This window comes from Poromitra crassiceps (genome assembly GCF_964638095.1).
Source record: "Poromitra crassiceps genome assembly, chromosome: 22".
Lineage (NCBI taxonomy): Eukaryota > Metazoa > Chordata > Actinopteri > Beryciformes > Melamphaidae > Poromitra > Poromitra crassiceps.
The window spans coordinates 13362934-13385014 of NC_139647.1; the positions used below are offsets into that span (position 1 = coordinate 13362934).

At 45.1% G+C, this 22081-nt stretch overlaps 2 protein-coding genes across 4 annotated transcripts in view; one reads left to right on the forward strand and one right to left on the reverse strand.

Annotated features, from left to right (window-relative positions):
* Nucleotides 1-22081, reverse strand: part of cdh23 (cadherin-related 23) — a gene marked incomplete at its 5' end in the record, with an annotated part of 241806 nt that overhangs the window by 25190 nt on the left and 194535 nt on the right.
* vsir (V-set immunoregulatory receptor) lies at nucleotides 5574-20350 on the forward strand. Of its 3 annotated transcripts, XR_014553663.1 has the most exons (8): nucleotides 5574-5854; nucleotides 12461-12874; nucleotides 13566-13619; nucleotides 13795-13905; nucleotides 14085-14112; nucleotides 14364-14539; nucleotides 17423-19151; nucleotides 19283-20350. XR_014553663.1 is itself a non-coding variant. In XM_083658396.1 (7 exons), the coding sequence occupies exons 1-7, from the start codon at nucleotides 5764-5766 to the stop codon at nucleotides 17458-17460; spliced, it is 912 nt and encodes a 303-aa protein (XP_083514522.1). In that variant the 5' UTR covers nucleotides 5574-5763; the 3' UTR covers nucleotides 17461-20350. The 3 variants fall into 3 exon arrangements, 2 of the variants coding, with proteins under 2 accessions (XP_083514522.1, XP_083514523.1); XM_083658396.1 differs by having other exon boundaries at nucleotides 17423-20350; XM_083658397.1 differs by having other exon boundaries at nucleotides 12464-12874; nucleotides 17423-20350.

A 22081-nucleotide genomic window follows, 5' to 3' on the forward strand; every position in this document is an offset into this window, starting at 1 on the left:
AAAAACAGTAAAAACAATAAAAGACACAGAACATGTAAGAGACATAAAGTGCTGATCGTAAAGTGCTATACAGTATCGTCATGTCCTGTCTTTAATTAAAAATAGAAATAAAGTGCCATATTTAAAAAATAATAGTGTGTAGTGGAGGGTAAACGCAAGTAAACGCAATTTACCCACCGCTTTGAAATGAGGCAGTTAGTTTACTCACCTATTTTCAGATTAACTGTATAAATCAATGAGGGCAAACAAGGTGGGTAAACTACTCACCTTGGATAGTTTACCCACCTCTGTATTTATCACTACACCCATGATTACAGTTGATGGCAACTGTGCAATTCTCTATAGTCAAGCAAAGCTAATGAAAATAGCTGACTATAAGTGATTACTACAGATAACATGAATAGGCGACTTAATATTGAACTTGCTCCTGAAACCTGCTACCTCTTAGCCTTCACAAGTGCATCATGTTGGATTGAAGGACTTCTCAGTGCAATTTTCACACTTTGCAAAGTCATCCTTGGGGCCGCATTCGACCCTTTGGGAGGCCGGATCTGGCCCCCCGGGCCGCATGTTTGACACCCCTGATTTAGAATGTACGTTCTAAATTTCGGTTTACACAAAACTTCCTCTGTCCATTTCTGTTTATAATCTACAAGCTAATTTATTTCTATATACTGGTATATTATATTGGAGACCTGCGTTGCCAAATACTTTTTACAAGCTCCCTTGCCCAAGAATAATTACGTAAAAAATCTCAATAGAAATTTAGTTTGGTAAGTCTTTGGTAAGTTATGTGACATGTTGATTCATCTATTCATGGTTGCAATATGTCACCCTTATGTCACCCCTTCACATGGCTCTCATCATTTCACAACACATACTGCAAGTTTTGGGGACATTTCATGCACACCCAGGAAACAGCACATATAATAGCTCTGTTCTGAATGGCGTCACATTTTGTTTGCTTAGATAACCACAGACCCCTCTGCAGCATAATCAAAATAGGACAGATACAAGAGTTATGCAAACTGTGAGTGTGTACATAGGTTTTATAACTAAGATCCCTACAGAGCTTAACCAACCTCTTGCATGGCACCGTAACCCCGGCGTTACGTTTCTGATTTTTTTGCTGTTCATCTGTCATTTATGTGATTAATTAGGTAGTTAATTCTGAACAATGCTGTTCATGCTACATACCAAATTAACCGGCTGAATCTTGCGCATCGAACCATGTCTTCCTTTTTCAGATCAGATCAACACAGCAGAAGTTATAGCTGTCTTTGTACAAAGACAAAGACAACATTTCAGATTATTTGGCTTTTTCAAATGGCTTTTTATAATGGCTTTTTGGAAATCCGCCTAGGTATCTCCCTACAAAAACCACTGCCAAATACTCATGTTTTGGTATTTTTTCATCTTCTTTGAGTTGGGATGTGGTAAGGCCTGTGGCTATGTCTCCATTGGGTTCCTAGCCATAAATACAACAACCACAGGTAACTGTTTACACTCTAAAAGTGTTTTTTATTCTAGGCGAGAATCAACCACTGTGTTTGAGCTGGTGTTACTCAGGGTCAGTAACACATAGAGTCATTCTGACACTTGGAACAGAAACTTCAAAGTCTTACCTTTCAGAAAAGGTAGCGGCTCAGCCACAGTAAGCATGTTAGTTTGGGTATGTCGTTTTCACCATTTTCTTCAGAAATAGGTGGCTTTAGAAGAGGACAGCTCCCAGTTCACTTCAGTTCAGTTTCTATTTATTTATAGTGCAACATCACCCCGAGGGCACACTTCACAATGTAGAAGCATTTGAGAATGTATGCACACACAAGGATAACCACACAAATATTTGCACAGATATGCCCACATAGAGACATACCCACAAGGATACACGACATGGCAGGGATAGATGCAGTAAGTATATATATTTAAAATCAGCTCTGGCCTGTATCGACAGCCAATGCCAATACATGTTGGTGTTCTATGGTCAAACTTCCTTGCTCTGGTTAGGACTCCATAGCTACAGCATTCTGGACTAATTGAAGACCCTTAATTGTAGGTAAAGGTAGGCCAGAGAAGAGTGCATTGCAGTAGTCTATTCTTGATGTACTTGGGTTTCAGCATCGGCCAATGAAAGAATTGGGCGAACCCTAGCTAAATTGCGTAGGTGGAAGAAGGCAGATTTAGTGATGTTTTTAATGTGTGGTACAAAGGGATCAAAGACTACTCCTAGAATCCCGAATGTCTGTTTTGGGGAAATTAAGCAGCCATGAAGGTTTATGGTTACATCTTTGAACTACATGTGTTTGACTGGACCAACCAGCAACATCTCAGTTTTACTTGGCAGCTTTTGATCTCAGATAAGCAGTTCTCTAGATTCAGAAGGTTGGAGGAGTCATTGGTTGTTACAGGGAGGTAGATTTGCATATAGTCTGCATAACAAAGCGGGTGTATGATCAACTTTCTGAAAATGTACCCCAGGGGTAGCATGTAGCCATGTACAGTACACAGAAAAAGTAGCCAAGTCTATTGTGTGAGGCAGCCATTTGAGGCAGGCAGTGTTGTGTGACTGTGAGCGTCCACACTGCGGAGAGGAGAGGAGCTGACTGACTGACAGCCTATATCGAGACGTAGGCCTAGCCTAACTTTTGTGGGGAGAAATAAATTTAAAACTAGTCAGATATGACTTGAATGCCACTTGTAAAATAAATCACCCACAGTGATTGACGACGGTGCGACCACTATTTTGACTGCACTCATTTTTGGCACAATGCCAATGTTAAAACGGCATGTTTTTGAATGGAGTTTGGTTACAAATTCGCTAAAGCTGTTTCCTATCACATTTCTTGTTATCGATACATGCTAACCCCCCCCCCCCCCCCGGCAGAAAAAAACGGCTCATATCCAGTTGTTTCTAAACAAAGACCCCTCATGTTTAAAAAGGTAAAACCGGAAAATATCCTGCTCTGGCTAGCCTGACATGATCCAGACTTCATGTTTAAAAGCCACTCATGTCTGACACTTGAGTAGTCAGATATAGAGTTGTTAAGTACCACACGTTGTGACTGATTTGTCAGATAAGTAGGAACAAAACCAGTCAAGTGCCATCCCCTACCAACATAGTTTTCTAAGCAATCTAAGAGGATGGTGTGGTCCACAGTTTCTAAAGTAGCACGCAGGTCTTTGAGATTGAGATTGAGATTAACTTTATTGTCACTTCATGGTACAAGTATCACGAGCTAAATTCTGCTTGGTTCGCTCTCAGAGTCGGAGAGCAAAACCGGGTCGCCATTGAACAGCGCCAGCAATTTGGATTGGACAAAGCATATAAATAACTCAGAATTCACATTATTACTAGTTAGAAAAAGTAATAAAGGCACACTTCAATATTATACAATACAGATACATTTGTTGTAAATGTACAGGGTTACCAGCAAAGACAACCCACACCACGACACCAGGGAGGCTGCCATTACAGCGCCGGTTTGGTTCATCGTGGGAGGGAAGGGGGGGTAGGGGGGGGGGGGGTGTTGCAAAGCGGGGGGAAGTTGCTGGAGGCGGGGGGTGGGGTTTAGGGGAGGGGGGGGGGGGGTTTGGGGGAGTGCGTGCGTGACCGTGTGTAGGCCTGTGAGTCCTTAGAGTCCATGGGTGTTTGTGTGTGTGTGTAGTCTGAGCCTCCTCCGGCTAAACACAGCGTTGCTGTGGAGATGGCCTCGTCAATTCAGACCAGAGTTCAGGCGTCAGATGTCGGGGCGGCGGGGTGACGTTGGAGACGCAGATTGCACTCAGGTCAAGGAGCAGAAAAACAGAAGTTTGATCTGAGTCCCTAGCAATTAATAGATTGTTTAGTACTTTGGTCAGTCCCGTTTGTGTACAGTGATGAGATCTAAATCCAGACTGAAAACGATCAAAAAGATTATTTTTCTGGGCAGATGCGCCATGAGCTGACTAGAGACATCTCTTTCCAACAGTTTGGGCATGAAAGGGAGGTTAGAAATCAGCCTGTATAGCTAAAATGTGTGGGTCTAGATTTGATTTCTTGAGTAGAGGTTTAACGGTTTTGAAGGTTTATGAATATATTAGTAATAAAGAATAATAAAGACATGTTTGCTGTCTGTTGATTGAGTGTTCACTTTAATTAACACACATGCATGGAGAGAAGTACACCATAGCAAATGGAATAATGTAATTCTCTGACTATGAGTCAGAGTGGGCTAGGCGTTTACCAGGCGGTCACGGTCAAGCAGTGCTCCTCCTAGAATCTCATGATGTTGTTTGAAGGATGAGTGGGACTCCAAAGAAAAATAGGTGTGTCCTGATGAGCTCATAGCACATGATGATGGTCATATTGTAACGAAGTGAGTATTTGTCCAAGGAACTGGAGACTTGAAGTTGGTACAGGCTTTTTATTCACAGGCTCATTCAGCTCCTAGCAGCTAGCTCACACAGCTAGCTCTACACACAGCAACCATCTCAGCTCGCTCCATAGCTAGACTGACATCCGGCCCACGGCCGCTGGCTCTATATACCCCCCTTCCCCCCAGGAACACACCCACACACATTAGTTCCTAGGTGCAATCTAGACACCTCTATTGCACATCACATTACAGGTAATACCTGGATTACCTGGAACACTACAATATGATGGGCAAATGAGTGATCAATACGGTACATTGGAATAGCATCAATTTGATAAAGGTTGAAGGAACAATGCCAGTGTTAAAAGATTCATTGATTATGGAGGAGTGGACCTCCTAATATTGGGAGTAGCTCTTTAAATAGTTTGGCATGGATCTGGCCTAGGAGGAGACACATGGTGGATTTGGAACTAGTAACCAGATTAGCAAAAGTGTCATTGTGTGTCAAATTTCATTAGGATGCTGCTGGCTTGAAAACTGATGAATGAATGCATGTAGAGAAAATTGAGAGAGCTAAGGCCACATACCCTTACCTGCCCTATACTGTACCTGCAGAATCTGCTAAGACTTGTATAGTAGCAGCAGGGCTATTAATTGCCAATTGTTTATATTTATTGTTTTATAATTGTTTTATTGTTCTTATTCCTTTTATCTTCTTCTCTCCTTTTAATCTCTATCATATCCTGTATTGTGTTGCATTTTTTACTTAGTATAATTTCTGCACTTACACCTGTTTTATATTTGTGCTCCTCATTTGCTCCTTGCCTGTGAAGCACTTTGGTTCAGCTGCTGCTGTTTGTAAATGTGCTATATAAATAAAGTTGACTTGACTTGACTGTATGCTGTTTATTGTATTTTTGTCAAATAAATTGAATCGATACACCAGCTAGATTTTTTAAATATAGATTCATTTGGCACTGTAGAGAATCACGCAGAGGGAGAGAGAGAGAGAGAGAGAGAGAGAGAGAGAGAGAGAGAGAGAGAGAGAGAGAGAGAGAGAGAGAGAGAGAGAGAGAGCGAGCGAGAGAGCGAGAAAGAGAGAGAGGGGGGAGGGAGGGAGAGAGAGCGAGCGAGCGGGGGAGGAGCCCCTCTCGTATCTGTTTGTCCTCCTCCTGCAAGCTGAAATTCATCTTCAGACAGAGAAGTCAAGTTGCGTGACAGAGTGACAAGAGCCTGTCAAGCAGGAAACTCTCAGTCTGTCTCGTCGCTCTAAAGTCGCGACTACTTTGAAGGTGAAGGAGAGGGAAGTTTAATCTAAAGTTTAATCCACTTTGGAGTGGTAGTTGTCGTTCGCCTGACGCCCTGAGTCAAACGTTGTTCATCTTGGAAGAGCATCAACAAGACAGCCATGAAGAGGGGATTACCTGGCTGCCGGAGTGCACGCTCGGGACAGAGGAGCATAGTTTGGCTTTGCTCCGTTCTGTTTTGCATTGCTGGAGGTAAGCCATGCACGCACACGACTCATCCTCTCCACTGCGCTCACTGCGCTCGCTGTTTGGTTTGGCACGACCCGCGCCCCGGCTCGCCCCGGCCCGGCCGACGCGGGCGTGCGCCAACTTGTTGTCAGGCGAGTCCGTGCGTCCATTCAGGCGTGTGTATTCACTCGCAACGAAAACTCACTCAAGGAAAAGATACACGTGGGTAGAAATAGCACATCACTGTAAAACGATCACTATCAGGAATGTTATTATGGCTACAGTTTGACCCAACAAGTTCCGACAGGAAATATTGCTCAATGTAACTAAATAGCGACCTGTGTTTACATACTGTAACGCTGTCTACTCAAAGTTGGCGTCTTGCGGTCACAGCTTATCAACGTAGCATGTTGTCTCTCAAATACTCTTATTATTAGGCGTATTACTACACACACACACAACAACGTGGTACACAACAACACCGTTTGTTATTGTTGTTGTTGAGCCAGAACATCTGGAGCTGCTTTAACGCCCCACCCCAGGGATGCAGTGAAGCGTAAAACCATGACTGGGTAAAACCAAAACTCACCCAAACCCACTTCAAGACAAGCACCTTTTAACTGCGGAGTCCACTCCGCAGTTAAAAGGTGAGTAGCCTAGGCTACTCGCCTTTTAGTGGTGAGTGACACACATCTTGAAATACATAGTGGTAGTCTAGACAGACGTATACTGTCAAAACTGACGCATGTGTATTTATTTATGGTGTCGGGGTTGGGAGTTTTTTGGAGGCAATGCTAGCTGGAGGGACTTGGATCACTTCAGCCACTTGACACGGGTGGAGCGAAGGGACACAGCTGTTGCCTCCGGGACGCGGAGTGCTTCACTTCAAATGCCTCTGAAAAACCTTTGCAGAGGTCATCGGTTTTCGGCTTGAGGATTTGGTCTGTTTGGATAAAGCTCAAGGGATAAGCCCGTCAAAGTGTACTGAAAATCTGTTGGGTCAAGCGTTTTTCCCCCTTCCTTTTTTTAAGAGATAGTATAAGCCTATTTGTAGATGGAGATAATGGCAACTCAACTTGTCAAAAGGAAAATGGAAACAAACGGCCTAGATGCAAATCCATTTATTATGATTATGATTATTATTTTAGATTTTTTCTTTCTTTTTATGAACACATCTCTATAGCCTATATGTGGAATGTCATTTTTGCATAGTAGCCTACTGGAACATGTAGTTTACATGAGCAGTGCACTTGTAACACAATCAGACGCCAACATTGTCTAGATTTGACAAAGACCTGAAGGGTCGAGGCTGCAGCCTCAGGAGTCCCCTCGCCTCGGCCCTGCTATGTCTTCTTTGTTTTGGAGTTTCCTTCCTCTCAGACTCGGCCTATGATGAAAACAGCTGTTTGTGCCACTGCCAATATAATAAGCGTTCTCTCCGTGGCTCGCTTGGGTTCCTTAAGAGATAAACAGAGTGATAATCGGTGCCTGCTTTCCCCTCATTCTGGACAGGCATTTAGCTGCCTGTGTGGGACAATGGCACGGCCACAAACGGTCGATACTATAGTGTAGCGATTGCGGATGTGGACTCCACAGGATGTGACCACTCTCTGTCTCGACTACTTTCTCCTCCTGTTCTGTCGGACGAGCTCATGCTGCTCATCGATCCCGTGTCCTGGATACATCTGTATCATGAGGCATCCGCAGCAGCCCATTTAAAAATGGCTTCCCGGCCCGGGTCACTCCCATCAACAAGAACTGTCCTGATTGGTGCAGGGAGACAGTGGAGAGAAAACAGAAGTATATAGTCTCTATGTTTGTGCACATGCTTAGGATTCTTTTTCTGGGTGTTGTATTTTTAATACGCATCTCGTGGTCTGATGTCTCTGCTGTAGTCAGCCAATGACATCTCTGTCTGTAGTGTCCTTCATACTGCTGGTGACTCCCTGCATGCCGCACAGCCCAAGGATGCATCATTGACCACTGTCTGCGCGGCCTTGACTCTGTTCCTCCTCGTCAAGCCGCAGCAGTGACCAATGAGGATGCAGGATCTCTCTGTGTTATAATAACAGTTTTATCAGAATATTAACAGTGCTTCTATGGAGGAAAAGCAGGAGGGACTGCAGAACTGAGAAAGACCGCAGGCAAAGACTTGAACTCACGGATAAAAACTGAGTCTCTGTTTGTTATAAAGAGCTTCACCTTCAACGTAAAAACAAAACAGAAAAAAACAGTACTTCTGCTTCAGAGTTTTAAAACGAAGTAAAAATGAAGAAGTTATGTTGCAACTATGTTGTAAGTAAGCTTACAAAGAAAGCCGTCATTACACTAACCGCTAATGACAGAGGTACATTTGAGTGAGCAGTGTTACAGGCGCCAGTAAGATTATAGTCTTGATTACTGAGCAGATAGGAGATAGTGTCAAGTCAGATTTATGCAACAACAAGTTTTGGGACAAACTGCTTTACGAAACGGCGAAAGACACAAACACAGCGAATTAAAATGAACGAGGAGAGATGGGCGGGATCTGTGCCTCATCCTGATCACGATCACCCCCGTCACTAACTGACACATCACTTCCTGTCATGACTAACTGACAAGTGACTGAAGGACAACGTTGTAGCACTTCCCCCTGAAAGGAGCTTAATGCATTCAGTTTATTATGCTAGCAACCACTGAAACTACCCCCCCCCCCCTCTCTGTGTGTGTGTGTGTGTGTGTGTGTGTGTGTGCGTGTGTGTGTGTGTGTGTGTGCGTGTGCGTGTGTGTGTGTGTGTGTGTTTGGGATAATCTGGGATCCTCCCGCTGCTTTCATTAACACCCTATAATGGGTTGGCTAATCATTCCCATTGCAGTAGGTGAGACTTGAGGGGGGGGGGGGGGGGGCAGCTCTTCTACAAACACAGATAGAAGACGACTCTCATGCATATGGATAGATACTAGATTCACCAGTAGGGCATGCTCAGTATCCTTCATCTGCTCAGTATCTTTAATCTAATCCCCTCCCGCCCCGCCCCCAGTAGAGTAATTAAAGTATACTCTTGCAGAAGAAAAGGGTCTCAGGTTTAACTGGGGGAACTTCAGTGGGAAATAAAAGACTAATTAATTCCAACAGGCTTTTGCGGCACGCCAGCGTGCTAAGAAAGCTGTCAGAGGCAACATGTTCTAAACAGGTGCTATTCACAGGGTCTCAAAACAAAAGGCGCTCTGTGTCTGTATGGGCCCTGAGGGGCTATCAGGATCCTGAGAATGGAGATCAGAGAGGGGGAGAAAAATGTAGATGCAGAAGAACAGAGCTGGGACACAGATGTCTTATGTACACCAGTGAAAACAGTGGGAAAAAAAGTGTCTTAACCTGAGACCTGGGTCAAGAAAGCACTTCAAAATAAAATACTTTCGGTTTGTTTTGATACCTGCTTGCCTTGGAAGCACATCAAGACAATTCACATGGTGCTGACACAATAAAAGGACTGAACTTGATGGTATTTTCCTCTGTGCCAAACCCCCCCCCCCCCCCCCCCCCGATCTGGCACCTAAAACTATGATCAAACAAATGATAAAAGATCATTTTCATCAAACTATTTCACCGAGGTCTGGTGTTTTCAGGATCCTGTATCTGAGATACTTGTGTAACAGTTCATCTGGCTTTGGCTGTCTGTTCATCTCCAGAGCTAAAGGGCCAAAGCATGAACATACATGTATATATTATGCCTGTTTGTGTTTTTGACAACAACAACAACAACAACAACAACAAAACATCTCTCCTTGGCTAGACAGTCTCTGCCAAACCACATGCTAAAAATAGACCCAACCTTAAACTAGTATAAATAGGTCAAGAGAACCTGGGGAACAGTGGTCAAGAAGGACATGGAGGCAGGCCTGAAACAGGAGAGAAGGGCTTCCCTTCCTATTGTGTCCCCCCCCCCCCCCACCCCCCCCCCCCACACCCCCCCACACACACACACACACACACACACACACACACACAGAGGCAGGCAGGAACAGCCACAGGGGCAACAGTTTCACTTTAATTCTTCCTGACACACAATGGCTAGTGCAGCAAGGTCCAGTCGCACACACAGGAACACACGGACACAAGCACAGTGGGCACTGAAAGCACATATACACACACGCACGCACACACACACACGCATGCGCGCACACACACACACACACACACACACACACACACACACACACACACACACACACACACAGGATGCACACATACACACATCCACAGCTAATCAAAGAGCGCGGGTCGTTGGCTGCTCAGCTACTGTATTTCCTACCCAGCAGTATGTAAACCACGGCACTTAAGGCCGGAATTGGCATTTTTAGACTAAAACAAACGATGTGCTTCCTCTTTTATGTGCTGCTGGCTGCTGCCTGAGGCAAAAAGCTCCTTCAGGCTGCGTTATGCGACCCCCTGAGGGCGACGGTGGTACTGCACACAGGAACAGGCCCAGCAGTTTTAAGTAGTGCTAAGGAGCGGGGCAGGAAGGTCAGTTGGCGAGTGGAGGAGCGGGAACCGTGTTCGCGTGCCGGCCGGGACCACTCAGGAAGTAGGAAGCCCACTCCTCAAACCCTGGCCAATAAACCTCCTGAACCCCTGTCTCTCACATGCACAAGCACACACACACACACACACACACACACACACACACACACACACACACACACACACACACACACACACATTTAGAAACTCGGATCCACACCACCATTGCACTGGCTGGCACTTGCATGCATGCTTGTTCACATTTGTTTTCGACCGCAAATCCACCCCCACGCATACTTGTAATTCACACACACACCCGCATGCACACGCACACGCACACACACACCCACATGCACATGCACACACACAAACCCTTCCTTCCCGGCAGTGCAAAGCATACCCGGATGTAAAACCCCACCACAAATGGTTATACACAATGCACTGTATGGTCCAGATCTAGTTTAAACAGGCAGACAGACAGACAGGCAGGCAGGCAGGCAGGCAGACAGACAGACAGACAGGCAGGCAGGTAGACAGACAGAAAGACAGACAGAAAGACAGGCAGACAGACAGACAGGCAGGCAGGCAGGTAGACAGACAGAAAGACAGACAGACAGACAGACAGACAGACAGACAGACAGGCAGGCAGACAGACAGAAAGAAAGAAAGACAGACAGACAGGCAGGCAGACAGACAGACAGGCAGACAGGCAGACAGACAGGCAGACAGACAGGCAGACAGACAGGCAGACAGACAGACAGGCAGACAGACAGGCAGACAGACAGGCAGACATACAGGCAGACAGACAGACAGACAGACAGACAGACAGACAGACAGGCAGACAGACAGGCAGACAGAAAGACAGACAGGCAGACAGACAGACAGACAGACAGACAGACAGACAGACAGTTGTTTTGTGCACACGATGAATGTATGAATGCACTATGCCTGCAATGTACAGTGCATGTTTCTGTGGGCCTTGTTATTGTTTGGTGAACTGTGAAGAACTCAAAATGCATCTTTATTTTGGGTTTCCAGGGTCTTTAAGGGAATAACGTCAGACTCCACTCAGCCTGGGGGACATCTTGCTTTTGTTATGTTATTGCATTTTCTTTTGTTGATGCTCAGTTACTCAACTGACCCCATGTATTGCATTATTGTGGAATGTACCATATTTGTTTCTTAATGCCTTTATGACATTTGAATGATACAGAATAAAATAATCATGCACACAGCGCTGTACAGAAGAAAAATAACGTGAGTCTTGAAGAGCATGCAGGATGTGGTGGGACTGGAGGCAGTGTGTGAGGGTGCGAGAGAACGGAGAACGTCGTCTACACGATCTGTAAAGACATGTCTGTCGACTGTCTTGGCAGTTTCCTGAAGGCATCGAAAAGCGATGCGACGACTCTTGTGATAAAGGGCTATTTCACTGCGATCATAGGCAATGCTACTGTACCACTGCCATGTCTTGGGAAAACACACACTATAACATAATACTACTAATAATAATAATAATAATAATAATGTTTGGATTTATATAGCGCCTTTCCAAGTGTTCAAAGCGCTTCACAGAATCATTATTCGTTCACACCATTCGTACCGGTGGTTCGAAAATGCACAGATTTACACCCACAAATTCCCAAAAGCCAGTGTCTTCTCTCTCTCTCTCTGTCTCCATGGCTGATTGTAGATTGGTCCAGTAGTCCACCCCCCCTTAAACCCCTCTGACCCCCATGGCACAAGAGATATACACACACACACACAGATGACATCACATCCTGTATATTGGCAAATGTGATCTTACAGCAATGTAACTGTCCACGAGGAGGAGGAGGAGGCAGTCTGACTCCCTGAGGAGGTTCCACTATTTGTGTAAGCCCGCTGCAGACGATGCACTATCTCTAACCACAGTATAAATATATAGAACAGGAAACCAACTGTGCTGACCCAGAATGTACAAACCCAGGAAGCATGCAGTGCACAGAAAATAGGACGAGGGACGATTCTGCACATGTATTGTAGCTTTGAGAAGAGACAAGTGCTTTTACATACACTGTTGTATCCATAATTAAGTCCCATGTATTCACTCTGCGAATTCTCCCATCCTTGTCTCTCTTCTCGCTTAGCAGCCCATGGCGAGATGTCCCACGCCCACTCCTCCACGCTGAGTGTCTCCGCGCCCCACTTGTACTACTACTGCCCCGTGGGTGCCAACGTCAAAATGGTGTGCGCGCAGAAAGGCGCCCCTCTGCACCCCAAAGACGTCCTGCGACACAGCTGGTGGTTCACCCCCCACAGCGACCTGCGCTGCCACGAACGGGTCGGCCCGCGTCACACTCCCATCCCCAACCACGGCAACCACACGCCGGGCGTGGACTTCGGAGCCGGGCCGGACTATTTCTGGGTGGAGCTGAAGAACGTGACCAACCTGGACCAGGGTCGCTACTGCTGCATGACGCTGGACTTCCAGGTGGACCACAACAAGCACGGCGTGCCCGTGCAGCGGCCCCACAGCCACGTCGTGCTGCACGTCACGCCACGTAAGGAAACAAACATGTCCGCCGTCATTTTGTAGGCGGCTGCTGGCGGCACATGTTCCCGCCCCCTTTTAGGGGGGAAGCGCAAGCCTCTCCCCGTTGACCTCACTGTAAAATAGCACTACCAAATTTCTTTTATAGAAAAATAACAGAATCAATCTCGTTTATTAATGACCAGAAAACACCATGACATGACAATATATATTACAACTCGGCAGGCCACACAATGCGCAAGATACACCGGAAATATGACTTTGACCCATCTAAAATCATGTGACTCATGACCCGTCTCTGACCTGGTTCCGGTGTCCGCCTGTTGCTAATTTAGTCTTCCTACATTAAATGCTGTTGTAGTGGAGCCCAGCGTGGTTGTAGGCTACTTGGCTCTGGGCTGTAATGTAAATATGTGACACGAGTCACATGACTTTAGATGGGTCAAAGTCATATTTCCGGTGTATCTTGCCCATTCTATGGCCAGACGAGTTGTAATATATTCTCATGTTATGGTGTTTTGGGGTCATTAATAAACGAGATTGATTCTGTTATTCTTCTACAATTTTTTGGGGTAGTGCTATTTTACATTGAAGGCTTGTGTTTTCCCCCTAAAAGGGGGCGGGGCCTAATTGCCGATCTGATGTACGCTAAATTGCCGCTAAATTCGATGCTAAACCTTCTACATGTGATCTCTTTGCAGGGAGAAATGGATCTCAAGAGTGCACTGTCGAGGATCCCAAGCCACAAGCTGAAGGTAGGTCAACTTTATCCAAGCCCTTGTGTCTCGTATTTAAGGGATTGATCAACTAACCTGACGCTGAGAGATGGTTTTGTTTTCATGATGTGATCTGATCTCGTGATCTCGTGCGAATCAGCTGCCTTCAAGGTGACTGGTAAAGTTAACTGGGTCTTTGCTGCGTCCCCACCAGGCACCGTGTCAGTCGCCCTGGCCACAGCTGCCTGCATCCTGGCTCTGCTCTCCCTGCCTCTGATTCTGGTCCTTGTGTACAAACAGAGGCAGGTCAGCCAGTCCAACAGACGTGAGTATTACCAACACAAACACGCACACTTTCCATATCCGCGTGATGCACGCTACGCACGCGCTTCCGTCCAGTGTGCTGGTTTCTACAGGAAACACATCCACACTGTATCTGTTAGTGTTCCGCTGTTCGGTTCCAGATCATTCACAATGGCCCATTTCCCCTTTCCTCCCTCCCAGGTGCTCATGAGCTGGTGAGAATGGACAGGTGAGTTTTCCCACAGTCTGTCAGCCAGCTGGCCTTTAGACCTACTTTAACAACACAGCTGCTCTTTAGAATACCAGTGGTATAAACAGAGATATTGTTTTGTGGATTGATAATTCACATGTATGATACTAGAGGTAGTTTTAGCCAAGCAATTTGCCTGGTCCAAAATATGCTTCCTTCAACCATGCTGATTCTACCTAAAACTTGAACATTGATAGATCATCATGCGTCTCTTTCTTGTGTGTCTTCAGTGAGGCTCAGGGCCATGAGAACCCCGTGTTCCTCGGGGGATCACCACCAACCAAGACCCGCACTATTTCCCAGATCATGACCAGGCAGTCCTCTGAGACAGGGCGCCACCTGCTGTCCGAGCCAGGGACTCCGCTCTCTCCTCCTGCACACGGGGACGTGTTCTTCCCCACACAGGGTAAGACGCACGCGCACATACAATTTTTTTTAAGCGGCGCAGCCACTTCAATAAGTGACTTTGTGTGTGTATACGGCGAGATTTGGGGGAGTTCACCGAGATTTTGGGGAAGACTGGCTCTCTCTCAAAGGAGATGATGCGAGGTTAGGTCGCTAGCTCCCTAGTCTGCACAGACAGACAGAGGCACAGGGCAGTCTCGAGGAGCGGAGGACGATATCGATTCGTCGGTAATACACGCACGCACAAATGCACACACGGTCACGACACATTCGCGCACGCACGCACGCACAGTTTAAGATACGTCGTGGAAATGAATGGCAAATTCATTTCCTCATTGGCGAGACTTTGGCACGCCATGGAGGGGCTCGAAACACGCACAAGACAGTAATGCATGCACACACGCACGCACGCACGCACGCAGCAGGGACCGCACTGCTTACTGTGGTGTGATTTATTTTTATTAACCGCATTTTGGGCGCATACACACAGCTACCTACACACATACACACACCTACCCACACACACACACACACACACAGCTACCTACACACATACACACACCTACCTACACACACACACACACACACACCTACCTACACACACATACACACAGCTACCTACACACAGTCACACACACACACACACACACACACACACACACACACACACACACACAGCTACCTACACATTTCCGCTTGCAGCTAGTGCAGAAGTAACGATTGGCACGTAACGGTGTTGCACAAGGACCTAATTCCGGAAATACCAATTTCAAAATGCACACTCATCCCGAGTGTACACTTTGAAATTGAACACTCTGATGCAATCGGAAACCAACCATGGTTTTGCATGTCTTTTACTGAAGATCACGAAACATCTTCCATCTGGCGTAAGAGTTTTTTAGCAACCGCGCTCACACACACACACACACACACACACACACGCGCGCGCGCGCATGTGCAAACGCACGTAACCCTTTGCACACAAAACAGCTGGATCGAGTAGGATGTGAGTAAGGAAAGTGGTATGTGTCTACTCTCTCTCAACTCCCCTGCAGAACTGAAACCACCTGCTCAGGCCGCCACCATCGCAGCTCTCGCCCTGACTCCCTCGCACGTCGTTCTCCCCTCATCAGCAACTCTCATTTAACCCATTCAAGTCATTTAACTCACTCTCATTTAACTCATTCAAGTCATTTAACTCACTCTCATTCAACTCATTCAAGTCATTTAACTCACTCTCATTTAACTCATGATTCAAGTCATTTAACTCACTCTCATTTAACTCATTTAACACTCTCATTGAACACTTGAACGGGGCCCACTCGGTCGCTCTCGCAGACTCAACCTGAACTGATGCAGGAACATTTTGGTTAGGGCGGAGGGGTTCCAGCCGGGGTGTTTTCCCTCCTGATTCCCGGGGCACCTGAGCAGACATTCCAGGCATTCTGAGGCAGATTGCCCTGTTTCCTGGTAGCTCAGTCTCAGGGGGCACAGGGGGGGAATAGGACAGGGGCCCTAAACCATAACTCACATGTTTGTTATTCATGTGTATTCCTATGACCTTTTGGATAGACTCGTCAGGATTTCTGCGAACATGAAGAAGTCTCACTGAGATACACTTAAAGGAACACTCCGCCCATTTTCAACCAGCTTTGTATCATTAGAACATCAGTAGTATATCAGAAAACTGTAAACTGTTTTGAAGTCTGTCATTTAATTTGACACTTATTGAGTGTTAAAGTGTGGACCAGTGATGTCACTGGTCCACACTAACTCAAATTAATAACTCATTAACTCAAATCAACTCTCAATAACTGTCAAACTATTCATCATTCATCTAGTTTGACAGTTATTGAGAGTTGATTTGAGTTAATGAGTTATTAATTTGAGTTAGTGTGGACCAGTGATGTCACTGGTCCACACTATAACACTCAATAACTGTCAAATTAAATGACAGACTTCAAAACAGTTTACAGTATACTGATGTTCTAATGATACAAAGCTGGTTGAAAATGGGCGGAGTGTTCCTTTAACACTTTCTGGAGCTTTTCAAAAATCATTGTGAAATAACGCTAATTTTTGGTGTGACTTTTCAATCAGCTATTAAGTCATCGAAAGAGAACGTGTCGCTCGATGGCATCTCGGACTAGAGCCGTGTCGATCTTCTGTCTGGATTGTAGCTTTGGGAAGGAGTCGTTCGTAGCTCAAACATCATGGGTGAAACTCCACACAGGGTTGGATACAGAGTGGTTCCATGTCTGAGGCTCTCTGTTACATAGATAAAGGTTAACTTCAGTTTTCCTTGTTCAGCACGACACCCCGCTGACCTTTCGCATAGAGGAATTGAACCGGCAGCAGTTCCCTTATCTTTAACATGTTTCCCTTATCTTATTCCCTTATCTTTAACATGTTTCACAATTCGGGTTGAAAGGGCCTCTCTGCGCCTCTTCTGCTTTTCAAGTGCGGGTTTCAAGTGAATCACACATCTTGTTCTGAGAACCGCTCTCTGTGTGTGTGCGTGTGCATGTACAGTATGTGTCTGTGTCTGTGTGTGCATGCTTGTGTGTGAATTTCCACTGTGGGACGAGGGTGTGAAAAAGACGTACGGTAAATCTAAAATAAAATATTGAGAGAAAAAAAAGACGTACGGTAAATCTAAAATAAAATATTGAGAAAAAAAAGACTTACGGTAATGTGACATGATCTGTGTTTTTAGGCAACAACAGGAAGTACACTTTTGAATGTGCAGACTAAATGTCCACGTGTCAGCAGCACAGAGACAACACATGCAGTTTTGCACGTCGATGCACGTGGATATTAATGAATGTTCTGTATCATTTCTCTTCTCTCGTTGACCATCGCTTCTCCCTTCTCTCTTTTCCAGAGGCCATCCCAGAGTCTCCAGACTTCCAGCAGGTTTAAAAGGGTGGTGCAGCCTCCCTCATCTCTGTGACCCCTGACCCGGAAACAGTCCGCCCATCCTCTTCTTCTTCTTCTTCTTCTTCTTCTCTGTCTACAGAGCTACAGTATGTTCCCCCTGTTGCCGATCTCACCGTAACCTCTACTAGGGGAGCCGTCTGTGCACTGTCTGGACTGCAGGAGGGAAAGGGCTGTTTTTTATTCATTCCAAGACTCATTCCACCTGCAACAACAGCTGGAGGCCATGAGGGAACTTGAGCTTCTCGGCGCTGGTGTGTGTTAGCGCGGGTCTGAGTATGTGTGTGACGCTCCGTCTGACTGCCGATGACGGCCGACAGACCCGACAGGTGCCCTGGTTTTTTTGATCCGATGGGGCCCTCCGCTTGGGATGTCCCGGAGTGAGGAGGGTGCGGGGGTCTGTCCTCGTGCAGACCCCGGGGGCGGGGCATGTTAAAGCAGCTCCTGTGGACTTTAAGTGTCAGGTCTGAGCATTTCCTCTTCCACTCGTGACTATTTGATACCAGAGCAGGCCCAATTGTCAGAGTCGTCTCAGGGGCGGGAATCCACCAAAGGATCCCGACGCACTTAGCACCGCCAACGAAAGAGCGACACACTGCGCTTTTGCTGTTTATACAAAATTTTTAAGTGAAGCCCCCCCACAATCAACGCCAAGACACACTTAAGACTTCCTCTTCCTGAAAGCTGGTGGTACTGGAACCCATATAGGCCCATTAACGAGGGAAGTGATGCTCACACTTTCTCATGACAATGGAGGCAGTGGCGCCTCAAAGACGCCCAAGAGAAGATATATTCCTGAAAGGAGAATTGCTTTGTGCGAGGCTGTGATTGTTAGATGTTACATGTTGCGAAACCACTTTGATCATCCTTGGTTTATTCTTTGTGGATTCCACCCTCAGTATTAGGACAAGCTTGACAGTAAACAACTTGTAATAGCAGTACAGTATACTGTTCCACTCTATCACTTCCACTTGGCTACGGCTTGTTTGTCTCTTCCCTCTTTGCTACCTCAGTTACTGTCAGCTCTGTGGCTGTACAGACTCCTCCTCCTTCCTGTATACTCGCCTCCTACAGTCATTCCAGCACTTTACAGTGGCCTTGAAATCATTCATACAGTGCAAAAAAAATGGTAAGGGAAAAAAAATATTGTGATATAAACTTTGGCGATATCCAAAATGTAATATCATGATACTGTCACACCACAAGCTTATTGCGTTGTTTTTTTTCTTTCGTTTTTTTTTTACAATGCTACCACTGGTTTAAAAGTTTACAGTGTACAATTGTGAATCTAAGCATGCCATGGCCAAAAAAGATTGTGATCCATATCAGTCCAAGCCTATATAATGTGCATTTGTTTTCGTTTTAAAAATTCCTGTCCATGTCTACAGTCTACACTCATACATGGTGCTTAGGAGTGAAGGTAGACCATTGTTATTAGGTGTAATCTCTTATCTATAGGATGAATCAGCGTGACGTCACAGCCACCCAGAAATGCGGCAGTTAACTAGTATGACTTGTGCCAAACAAACGTTAATATCTCAAAAAACTATACATGACATCGCTTATATTTTGACATTCTGGTCTGGTTTGAATTAGGTCAAGAGTTTGATGTATAATATGTACGCATGTCATGTTAAAGTTGTGTGAACTGTCGCAGTTTTTTAAATGTAAACAGGGTCAGCCGGCTAGAGTCAGACGCTCAAACTCAGGCTCCATAGGGTTCCATTGCCGTTGCCACCCAGTGACGCGGTTTGTTGACCAAAATGCTGCTCGGCTGATCCCTCGTATTAGATTCTTCATAAAAAAGCCAGCTGCCTCATTACTGCCACAATGCCAAATTTGTCTTATGCCTTTTTTTTAACCCCCCTTTTATTTTTTTTTATTTTTTTATTTTTATGTTTATATGTTAATTGATATCAAATTCAATGTATATATTGGTATTTATGTAAATTCATATATATCTTACATTTCTGTTGATGTAAATAAATTGTCACATACGGTAAGTAGATACTATTTGTCTTTAAGTGTTAACCAAAGAACAATTAGATGCGGGAGCAGCGGGTGCGATGTTGCAGGTATTTAGAGTGAGTGTGTTTGATGGTGTGAAACCACTGGCGGGTTTCTTATATTGTGTGAACCGTGTAGCAGGAGGAACGTATCGCTGAAAGATGTGTAGCAGCAAGATAGGTCAGGGTGTTACTCTTACATATGTTTCTGAGGATCTTGACTGCTTTTTGTTAGCAGTCAAGCCACGGCAATATCATTTTATATTATTTAGTATTTGTACTTTTGTGTCATATGGGGTCATAAAGCAATTGTATCATAGATGCCATTTACACCTGGCATTAACATGTGTTTTCTGTCATCAGATTGGGCTTTATCCCTTAAGTACAGGTGTAAACACCCCCCCAAAACGCATTGAAGAAGGATTGCAATCTGATCGGCCAAAGCACCTCCGGAGGTGGTCAGGGATGCATTGTGTACACATTGAAAATGCAATGTGGCCCCTCAATCTGGATACAGCAACTTTATGCGGATTGAGAAGACACCCATTTCTGCCATCAGAGTGCAATCTGATGGCAGAAAACGCATGTTAATGCCAGGTGGAAATGGACTCATAATTTGTAGTTTCAACAACAATTTGGCGGTCTGGTTTGAGTGTGAGTGTGAGTGTGTGTGTGTGCGTGCACGTGAGAGATGTGTGTAGTGTACATAGCTTGGTGGTTGACACATTGGCGGAGCAATGCCGTGAATGCACATTTTGTTCTGTAAAGTGTGAAAGCACATGTTCTGTAAATTGCCTTTGACTTTTGTATGTAAAGAAATAAATCCCGATTGTATTTTCTCTAATAAAGTGTAGCTCTTACAGCTTAGAGCCCTGTGTGTGTCTATTCATCTCAAATAATCATCGCTCTTTCTTTTCCACTGGCAGGCCGCCAAAGCTATCACTACACAAGGACGTGCTGTACTGGCTGTCCTATAGGGAGACATTACAGATGCTACAAGGTTGTTCCACTTGCGTGCGTCTAAGATGGTGAGAGGGAGGGCGGCAGTGAGGAAGGAAAATGATACAACTATCTTTTTTTACGAGACGAGCGAGACGGAAGAGGGGCCTGCCTCATGCTGCCAATGTCCCCTCTCCGGTGTATTTCTACATTCTTATATCAGCCTAACATCAGCATCTTAGATCTTATATCAGCTTAACATCAGCATCTTAGATCTTCAGCCTAAGATCAGCATCTTAGATCTTATATCAGCCTAAGATCAGCATCTTAGATCTTATATCAGCCTAAGATCAGCATCTTAGATCTTATATCAGCCTAAAATCTGCATCTTAGATCTTATATCAGCCTAACAGCATCTTAGATCTTATATCAGCCTAAGATCAGCATCTTAGATCTTATATCAGCCAAACAGCATCTTAGATCTTATATCAGCCTAAGATCAGCATCTTAGATCTTATATCAGCCTAAGATCAGCATCTTAGATCTTATATCAGCCTAACATCAGCATCTTAGATATTATATCAGCCTAAGATCAGCATCTTAGATCTTATATCAGCTTAACATCAGCATCTTGGCTGGCTTTACACGGTGAAACTTGCACGCAACTAGTTGCAGGTTGCAAGTTGCATGCAACCCAAATTCCATGCAACTTCACAGTTACACAAAGCAATTCAAAAATAATCAAGTCTCGTGCAACTTGGCAGTTTCTTCCAGCAAAACTAGCTAGCTAGATTGGTCATTTTTCATCTATTGTATCGTTTTCTTCTTTTTTCAAGCGAGAATTGTCATTCTGTATCTTTGTATCGTATTTCATATCGTTTTCTCGCTGGAAAATATCAATTCGGACTCGGAGGTGTTGTATCGTTTTTTTCGCATTTTCGCTGCGTCCTGCCATGGCATGTAGGCTACTTGTGTGTGTTTGTTGAGACTGCGCACTGATTTAGACAGCCAGAGCCTAGTGATCAGCTGACTGGTTATCAGCATTTTGATTGGCTGTTGCATGAAACTAGTTCCACAAAGTTGAGAGCTGTGCAACTGTCGCGGCTGAGTTTCACAGAAGTTTCAAGTGAGTTGCAGAAGGGTTTATACCATGCAATTCATTTGCAACTTGGTTTCACCTAAGTTGCATGCAACTAAAGTTGCGTGCAAGTTTCACCGTGTAAAGCCAGCCTAAGAGATCTTATATCAGCCTAAGATCAGCATCTTAGATCTTATATCAGCCTAACATCAGCATCTTAGATCTTATACGTATCAGCCTAACATCAGCATCTTAGATATTATATCAGCGTCAGATCTTATATCAGCCTAACATCAGCTTATATCAGTGGTAGCTTCCGTTATTGCAGGCTTACCACCCATAGCTCACTTTATGGCATGGACAGGGTCACTAAATGAAAAAAAAAATAGGCACACATGGTTACACCAGTGACACACACACACACACACACACACACACACACACACACACACACACACACACACACACACACACACACACACACACACACACACACACACACTCTGTCAATCAAAAGAGCTAACACTGAACACACTGAACTATTTGGGACCAAAAGGGTGGAAGTGCACTTAAAAAGATAGAA

Excerpts from the sequence above, each read along its gene's own strand:
- vsir (XM_083658396.1), top strand. The coding sequence starts at position 5,764 with ATGAAGAGGGGATTACCTGGCTGCCGGAGTGCACGCTCGGGACAGAGG. Across the intron at positions 12,875-13,565 it reads CGTGCTGCACGTCACGCCAC|GGAGAAATGGATCTCAAGAG; the intron begins GTAAGGAAACAA and ends ATCTCTTTGCAG. Across the intron at positions 14,540-17,422 it reads CGTGTTCTTCCCCACACAGG|AGGCCATCCCAGAGTCTCCA; the intron begins GTAAGACGCACG and ends TCTCTTTTCCAG.